At 38.1% G+C, this 9,521-nt stretch overlaps 1 protein-coding gene across 1 annotated transcript in view; it reads left to right on the top strand.

Annotated features, from left to right (window-relative positions):
- The window catches only part of LOC104500434 (myocardial zonula adherens protein-like), a gene marked incomplete at both ends in the record, with an annotated part of 45,692 nt that overhangs the window by 17,972 nt on the left and 18,199 nt on the right, over positions 1-9,521 (top strand). Inside the window, 5 exons of the mRNA XM_010144084.1 lie at positions 673-786; positions 1,649-1,801; positions 4,735-4,860; positions 5,725-5,853; positions 7,280-7,365. Of these exons, the coding sequence (XP_010142386.1) occupies positions 673-786; positions 1,649-1,801; positions 4,735-4,860; positions 5,725-5,853; positions 7,280-7,365 (608 nt within the window). The remainder of the gene's footprint in view (positions 1-672; positions 787-1,648; positions 1,802-4,734; positions 4,861-5,724; positions 5,854-7,279; positions 7,366-9,521) is intronic.

Here is a 9,521-nt window from a genome sequence, read left to right as displayed (position 1 = left end):
CCCCCTAGAAACCTTTCCCCCCCCCCCCCTTTATTATTGGATGGTTCATAATTATTTACACTGGGTTTTGGTCTCCTCTTAAATAATGTCATTCTGTGCCTTTTTTTTCCCCTCCCTCCAGTTTTTAAGAGTGTGTGTACATAACAGAAGATGACAAATTTTCACACAACAAAGCTATCTGCTGACTTCTCCCAACCTGCTTTATATTGTCTCATCTTTAAGTCTTCTTGATGTTGCTTCTTTACATACCTGATTAGTCAGTTCCTTCTTAATTAAGGCTGTTCTACGGTTTACCCAGATCGTTCTGATTTCCTAATTTCTCGCATTCTTCTGCTTTTTGCTCTGTGGCTTTTTACAATCTGCCTACTCTGTGTGTATAACTTTATGAACAGACATCTGCCAGGTGTCTTCTTGTCCTTTTAAAAAGAACAGCTCTGACAGTGCTTACGGACTAGCAATGAACAGATGCTTGTGCCTTATATCTGTTAGCATATTTGGATTTTAAGTTTGTTTGTTTTTCTGAGGTGCAAGAATATGGTTTGAGGCCTGTATATTTTAAGCATCTTAGTACTGTGAAAATTAACTAGATCTTTCTTGTCTGTAGATCCCTTTGAAAGAATAGGTAAACTGATCATTATTCTTTATAAAACTTCTTTTTTTTCTCCTGCTCAGGTGACAAATGCTCATCAGGAATCCTTAGAGAATCATGTGCGAGTGCAGGCTGCAGCCTTAGATAGCTTTAGTGAAATGAACAGCTCCTTGACATCAGCATCAATAGACTTGCAGGTACATTTTAATAGCTGTATCACAGCTGACAACTGCCTTTTCTGACATGGATTTAAAAGCATATGTAAAACATGGATGACAAATATAGATTCTAACACTAAACATGCCCATAAAGTACTGTCTTGGATATCTAAGGCAGCTGATTTAGGAAAATGAGGAAAAAAAATTCCTACACCTTTTTTTTTTTTTAAAAAAGAGCCTGTTAAAAATAATATACAATAAAGAGATACTGATCTGCAGAGACTAATGCTACTAGTCATGTCTCTGTGAAATATCTAAGGTGAAAATGTGATTTGTTCTGTATTGTGCAAAACAGTACATCTCCTGACTTATTCCTGCCTTCACTGGTTAACAGAAATGGAAGAGGAATGTTTGGATGCTAGACCCTCATGAGACTTTACCTTTAAAATGTAGGGGGAGAGAGAAACTGGGAATGAATTTTCTGTTTTAAAGACTTCCAAACTCACGTGTATCTGAGCTGAACAATTTAATGTTCCTGCTTTCTTGTATGCTGGTTTCTCTCAGTCTAGTGCATTTAATATGTAAAGCATGGTCCTTGGAGAGAAGAAAGGAAGGTTGCTGGAAGTAGCATTCATACTGAAATGAATCCGTGTTCCTTTCTTTTTTTAAATAGAGTTCCAGGACTTAATTTTACTGAGCATGTTCCTCATGGAAATACCTTCTAGCAAACCAAATACAACAAAAGCCATAATTTTTAATGTTAAAGCTTGCAAAACTGTTCTCACTGCATTGATACATCAGGAAACTCTTAAATGTTCTGTCTGTTCCAGAATCTCCTGGCTATTATTAGTTCACCAAATTATTTGTGATATTTAATATATGGTTTGCCTCTTTCTTGTAGAAAACTCTAGTGGATGTTACATTGGAGAACACTGATATAAGGGAACAAATAAGGAATTTAAAACATACACATGAGCAATCTATGGAAAAACTGAGAGAGAAGCAAAAGCAACTGGAAACAGCACAAATTGAAAATCAGTTACTGAAATTAAAGGTGCGTTATATAAACTCCCCTAAAAATGTTGCACATAAGAGCGTTAGGAGTATTGAAATGAAATCCTTGGCTTTATCTGTAAAGGGTTCTTCATTCTTCATCTTGTGAATCCATACTGTTTTAATAACAGAAAACCTCACCTAGCAGCAGTCAGTCTTTCTATAACATGGAACTACCATTCAGGAATGCTGGCAGGTGAAAATTCAAACTATTAAATGGCTGTTAGTGTCCATTGCTGTAAGTAAAGGAATATTAGAACTCCACACAGTGCTGTAAGAATTTCTTGATGTTTATTTGTTATTGCATCATTTTGAATAGATATTCTGTTTTGTCTTAAGAGCATATGGTCAGCAGATAGGTGCTGTAACGGCAAGTGTCCTACAAAGAGAATTAAACTGTTTCTTTTAGAAAAATGTAAGGGAATAAAATGCATACTGGAAGGTTATATATGCCAGAAAGCTTTCTCCCCTTATCTGCCAAATACATTTCTTTAATCTCATTTAAAAAAAAAACAAAACAAAAACCAAACCAAAACATACAACAAACCAACACACCCCCCCCCCCCCCCAAAAAAACCAACAACCCCAAAAACCCCTCTCCTGAAATTGCTCGCTAAACACCAAAAAACAACAACCCCCCCCCCCCCCGCAAAAAAAAACCAACAACCCCAAAACCCCTCTTCTGGAAATGTCTGTCTCTCTTAAAATTGCTCAAAATAGACTGCTTTGGATATAATACTGTATCAGAATTTGTCACTGTGAAATTGAGGTGGCTGCTGGTTTATTCTTGTTTACTTTTGACGAAGATTATGTTTCTTTTCTGGCTCTCTAATGACTTGCATTCATGCTTTTAATGATGAATGGTTAAAAGAGAAAACATTAACCTAAGTGTATTTCAGCTTACAATTCATGATCTAGTTTCCTCTCATAGTGAAGCTTTACAGGCTGTAGAAGAGCTAGTTTTTGTACCTGCTATGGTAAGCAGGAAATAGAGGGGAAAAAGCAATTAAAAGAAGAAAGCAAAGCTGATGCAATTAAGATTTCAGAACAGAAATTTGGACTTCAATATATTCTTAAGTACACGCAGCAACAAGTCAAGGAAAGTTATGTCTGTTTCTAAGGGCAGAGAACTGCAGGTTAAGTTCCAGTTCAACCGAATGCTCAATGATTTGTTTATCTTCAAAGCATGTCAAGGTCTGCAGAATATGTGCCCCACCTTAATGAGGGAAAAGTTTAAATTTTGCCCTCAAATTTGCAGTTTTATTACAAAGTTAGTGGATAAAATATCTCACTGCTGTCTTTCAGTAAAACATAAAATTGTGTATCAGAGATGCCAAGACATTTAGGATTTAATTTCAGGGGTGAAAGTAAGAGGATGGTGTGGAATCTGGAAGGTTAGCAGCTGTAAAGCAGTAACTACTGTAGGGAGTAGGAGAACACACCCATGTAGCTTATTAAGTTGATTTGGTTTATTCATACAATTGTAACAGTAACTGAGGTTGAATATGTTGCTTAAGAGTACTAGAACAGAGGCCCTCATGCACCTACCTTTTCATGCTTGTTTTTACTGTCCTCATTGCTCAAGCTATAAGGAAAGGAATGCTGGAGGGACAGTGTTGGGGATCATATCCCAGTCCAGTGTACCTTAGGGACTCTGGGTTTTTATTTTTGGCTTTTTCTGAATGATATGATTCTTTCAGACTTCCTGAAATGTGGAGGGTCTTGTGTTGTATTGAAACTTCCCTCCCTCCTGCAAAGTGCAGGTTACTAGCCCTGCCCTGGTGTTGGTCTAGGGGAGGTGCCAAAGGGGGCAATTGCAGTACAAGTGGATTTCTTCAGAGCTCTGTCCCTCTTGAAAGGATGCCATATACTGTTGTTACCCTGCAGGGTGGTAAAACAGCTTGTTTCCACCATGCAAGATAAACTCAGAGGTTTAATAAACCTTTCAGTCCTTGAAATGAAAGAAAAAAAACCCAAAAACCCCAAACCTTAATCATCAGAAACAGGTATTTTGTAGCTGAGTAAACTGTAGTGATCAACAGGGAACACTTTATTCTTCTCTCAGATAACAGCATATTCCTCCTCTTCCTGACACTTTTGTAGCACCCACAGCATTTCACTATAACCTTGTCTGATTTACAGCATCTCTAGTACAAGAACCAAGTGCTGGACTAGCAATGTTATTTTGCTTTTATTGTGTTTTATGGAGTAGATGCATTGAAGCTGTGAATATCCTATCTGATGTTTAATCACTGAGGGTGTGGTTCGGTCAGTATTCTGAGCCAACAGAAGGGGGAAATCCTGTCTCTGAATTACTATTCCTGCCCTCTTCCCTGTAGCAGTAGTGAAGTTTCTGGTCCTGTGGTTAAAAATTAACCCTTCCACACCCCTGAGAATATTAATTTTAAGTCTGATTGACTTAAAAAGAGCCGTACGTGAAAAAGCAAGAGAGGGAGGGTACAGCCGTGTGTTCCAGTTAATAATACATACTTAAGTAAGTTCAGCTTAAATTAATTACTGCTTTGAGTGTCCATGGTCCTGTAGAAGCGAGAGTTGAATCTAGACTATCTCTAATCCACCCTTCTGTAAAATGGGGAGAGAAAATATATTTTCAATGGGGAAAGAAGACAAGTGACTTGGAAACTGTTGTGGAAGGGCTCAGTACAGAAGCAGAGCCTGGTCTTGAATAAGTGATGATAGTTAAATTAAGACAACGTGACATGTTGAAGCAGTAAGTTCTACAAATTCGAATTACTTGTATACTGGCAGAGTGTTCTAAATGGCCTTGATGCAAATGAAAATCTGCTTCAGCCATTTCAGACTGATAACAAGGTGGAGCTGAAGTTCAGTATTATTCTCACATCACGTGAACTCTGTTTCTCCTGCTGCCAGCAGTGCTGTACTGACTGATGTGTCAGCTTTCCTCTCTCATAGGTGGAATCGTCGCAGGAAGCCAATGCTGAAGTCATGAGAGAGATGACAAGGAAACTGTATAGTCAGTACGAGGAAAAAATGCGGGAAGAGGAGCAGAAACATAAAGCGGAGAAAGAAATCCTCCTAGTACGTATAGTGAGTCTGTAAGAGTGGTGTTTAGCTTAGGTGTCATTCCTCAGTCACTCACCATCAGCTCACTCCAGAGCTGAAGTGTTCCGCTGCTTCTGTCTCTGTGACTAGCCATGCCACAGTTACTAGGCTTTCCAAGCTTCTGGGGGTGTAGGGCTAAGAAAACGTTGTGTTCAAGTACAGTATCGATAAAGTAGATTTCAGAATTTGAAATGGAGTAAGTTGGGTTTTTAAACTTTCAATTCTTTAAAAACGTGGAAAATAAAATGTCCAATTTTAGTGATAGTTTAAGAAGGGGAGGGGAAACAACTTCACTGGATGCTACTGGAGCAAGAATTCTTCCTGCCCCCTGGTTTTCCTCCACCCCCAAGTAAAACTTTTCTATAAGCAGTTAATTATTCCATTTTTCTAACAGATGAAGATAAATTATTGAATTTGAAGGTAGATTGTCCAGTCTCTTTCTAGTCATATTGTTTTGTATGTTAAGAAAGTGCAAAGCAGAACGCAGCAAACTTTGGTGTTTAAAATGCTATCTATCTTCTGCATTTTTCTTATCCTGTTACTTCACGGCATCCTCAAAAGGGAAAAGAAGTACCTAAGAAGTGGGTAAAACTTTTACCAAGATTTTCACAGCAATGCTTTACAAATGCCTGTGCACTTCAAAGTGCCCCAAACTTTCGTTCTATGCAATTCACATTTAGGGTCACAGCTTTTCCAGACTTCTGGGCAGGTGTAATGAAAAGCTTTGAGCTTTGCTTAAAAGCTATTAGCTTGGCTCTATGGCTTAAAGAAAAATAATTTAAAAATACCTCGTTAATATATTGGATGTTAATGTGAGACTGTAAATGTTCATATTTGAAGGAGGAAACAAATAGGCTCCTGAAGGCTATTGAAGAAGCAAATAAGAAGATGCAGATTACAGAAACAAGCATACAGGAAAAAGACCAGAGAATTGGTGAGCTGGACCGGCTGATTGAACGCATGGAGGAGGTATGAGAGTTAGTTGATTGCTGTCTTTAAAGGAAATGTGGAAGCGCATGGGGGAAATTGGATCAGGTTTTTGGTTTTGTTCGGGATTGTTTTGTTTAGTTTTTAATTATTCCTCTCCCTGGCTATATATTCTCTACCAAACTGTAGCTGAGAGCAGGTTTTTGGCAATTTACTGCTCTGAAAGGCAGAATTTAAGGCTCTGAAAGCAGAAATGCCTTGAGATATTTACCTCTTGTGACACTGGCATCACTACTGCAAAACTAGTCATAGCAGTATTTGCTTTTTATTTCCGTAGCAGTTTTTGCATGGCTTCTTTTGTGAAGTGACATTTCCTCTTTGGTTTCTGCTATCATTCACCTCACTGAGAACGAAGGTTATTGTTTAGTCCTTAAACTGAATAGTGTCACTCTAAATGATATAAGAGCAACCCTCTCAAAAGTCTCCAAGTCTTGGATGTACTTTGGCATTTCTCATTTAATTCAACAGCAGGCATCTCATTATCTTTAAAGACCTGTGCCTTGCTGTCTAAAATACAGAAGCAGAGAGCATTCCAGTAACTGGAGGGAATACAATCCTCTGTTCTTGCAGCTGAAGTGTGTTTTCACCATCTCTAGTGTAGTAAATATTTGTTACTGAGAAACAGTAACGCAAGCCAGTCTGTGCATTTGTATTGAGGCCCTTCTGCAAGCATTAGAAAAATCTTTTAGTAGAATTAGTGATTACACTGAGAAATCATTCAGTTTAATGTGCCCTTTTAGTAGCTCCATTAACTTCATCTGGGCTTTAGTCTGTAACTGGTATTGTGCAGTGACTAAAGGATTGCAGTACTGTTCTTAAGTACAGATGAGATTCTTCATGTTGGGTATTTAATTTGCTCTTATCTGGCTGATACTTGCAGAGTAAAACTGAATGCCTCTTAAATTCCCATTAAACGGCGTAGCAGACTCACTGCTCTGTTAATTTGTGTTGACTCAGTCCTCAAGTCATCATAGATCTTCATGAGCACTGTGCTTGTGGAGACCTGAAAATAAACAGGAACATTCGGGGGAATAAAATAGAACAATACTGTTTATCTCAGTGTTGGATTGAGAGATCGTTGTGGAGGGACAACATGGAAAATTTTACATTTACGTAGTTAAAGATTGTGATGACTCATCTTTTTATTAAAAAAATTGTTTGAAGTACAACTATACATCTTTGAACAGGAAATTGAAAACTCCAATCTTATTTACATGCATAGCTAGGAATTTGATTTTATTATTATGATGTATTTTGTACTCCTTGGTATAGCAAATGCATGAGTAGTTTTGTTTAATCACTTCTGTTTTAATTTGACAAATTATCTTTTTAATTGCAATGAAATGTGCTTTGTGAAGCCTTAACGTTTTGACACATGGAGAACTGAAGGATAACATTTCTCGTTTAGGAACGTCATCAGCTGCAAAAACAACTTGAACTAAATGAAATACAAATATCTGGAGCAAAATCTGAAAACAACTCTGACACTGAAAGGTGAGATATGTCTTGTCTGTAGAACTCCTAGTATTGCTAGGAAACCTCAGGGTTTGTTTGTTTGGTTTTGAAGACATCTGATTTTACTTTTTGTAACTTTAAAACTGCAGTCTGGTAGGGATTGTCCATCCAAATGTAAGTTTATTTGCATCTAAAATATCAAGAGGATTATTTTTTGCAACAAAAACCACTTTCATGCATCTTCTTGAAGTTGTTTTCAAAAGTGCAGAGTACATTTTAGATGGAACAAGTTGTGGCATACTTGTGGATTGCATTTTTCTTAAATCTACATTCCCAAATTCAGCACAGTATGATCCTGACTTTGAATGCTTTCATTGTCTCCTAGACTGCTCAACACAGTTTTAAAAGTCATCTTATGTTAAGCTGTAGGACGTCCCCCTTGAAAAGATGAACTCTTGAAGAGAGCAGAGATGTAACTGCCAGAGGGTTTTTTTGTTTGTTGGGGTTTTTTTGTTTGGGTTTTTTTTTTAATAAAAGAGAGAAAGTGGGGGGATATATCTGAGGCTTGGAGGGGCAGGTCTACACATGTGGTGTATAATAACTTAGGCACATGAACAAAATGAAGATATGGAAGAAATCTGTCATGTAGCATCAAAGTGCAGAAATAAGCTATGAAGTTATTTGTGGACAGTGAAGGTGATGATACTGGCAGTGAGACTTTCGTGAATGGTTGTTCTCGAAAGCGTGAGGCTTAGACAAAAGATCTAGTGGTGTGGAGGCCCCTGGATGTGCAGTTTCTGTCCACAGGTGGCATGTGCCTCCATGACTACTTCTTTGAGACTGACAGAACGCCATGACCAGGCAAAAGAAAGCTTCAAGCGAAGCCAGAGGCAAAGTTTCAAGATAAATCTATCCAACACTGAAGTAGCATAACTGCCATTGGAGTGAAAATTGTGTCTACCACTCGAAGTTTTATATGACACTACTTGAGTGGGTGAAGATTAATTATAAGCAGAGACTGAATAATTGTACTTGATTACTACTTATATTTCTGTGGCACCCAGAAATTTAGTTTTAAGGCTTTTGGCACTGTTTTTCCCACTGTTTGCTAGGAAGTGTAAACACAAAAGGAGGTCCCTGCTGAGGTCACCTCACTGCCTGGTTGTGCTGATCTGTGACTAGCTCATCCGGTTTCAGGGTAGTAACAGCTTTTCACAGCAGCCTGTTAAAATAATAATTTAAAGTGAACAGATGTTGCATACAACATAGAATATGGAGATGAAAGACAAATGCTTTCTTCCTTTACCTCTGGATAGCAGATGCTCTTCTTGTTTCAGTGAATCTGTCCACTCGGCATGAAAAGTATTCCTGTAATAAAATGGGCAAAGGCAATGTTCAGACAGGAATCTGTGAAATGCAAGCAAGCACACAGTTGCAATCTATGCAATGCAATCAATGAATTTGTGTTCAGATGCTGAAGTCTGTTCTTAAGTTCTCTTTACCTGTCTGTACCTGACCAGACAGCTGAACTCCACCTGAGGAAGGACCTCTGTACCATTGGTATCAGTGCTTAAAATTCTGAATCTTTCAATAAGAGATCAAATACGTGTGACAATTGCAATCAAAATGTAAACTGCAGCTTTGAGAGACACTAATACTCAGGACTTTTTGTGTCCTTGTCAAAGTGCTGCAGTTACAGTTCTGTAGAGTACTTCACTGTTAATAGAGATGCTTTCTGGGGGGAAACAGCATAAAATTCAGGCATTCATTGGAATCATGTCATACAGTTTGCCATCTGCTGCTTTCCAGAATGATTGTTCTATTTGCAGCTTCAACAATTTCTTGTGGTGTGCACAGACCAGGATGGAAAAAGACTTCTTGTTTTTGCTTCCCCTCCTCCACTTCTCAAATTCTGTCCGTTTCTGAACCTAGGAGTACAGAGGCTGATTTTGTAGGGAAGTGATTACTTTCTTTGAAAAAATTCAAGACTTGTGCATTCAGATAAAAATGGAAGCTCCCATGGCCAATGTGTTTGTTTGCATATTCTAAAACTACTTTTCTGGCAAGTTGTCAAACCAATTTGTGGCAGGAGTTCTGCGGGTGTTTGATTTCTGTGTTAAACAGATTTGAAGAAATGCAGAATCTATTTAAAGAGTCATACATACAAATTTAAAACATCCACAACAATTCCTGCT

The sequence above is a fragment of the Buceros rhinoceros genome, unplaced genomic scaffold (genome assembly GCF_000710305.1).
Source record: "Buceros rhinoceros silvestris isolate BGI_N320 unplaced genomic scaffold, ASM71030v1 scaffold45140, whole genome shotgun sequence".
Lineage (NCBI taxonomy): Eukaryota > Metazoa > Chordata > Aves > Bucerotiformes > Bucerotidae > Buceros > Buceros rhinoceros.
The sequence above is the reverse complement of the archived record's forward strand: the minus strand, read 5'-3'. Positions and strand labels throughout refer to the sequence as shown.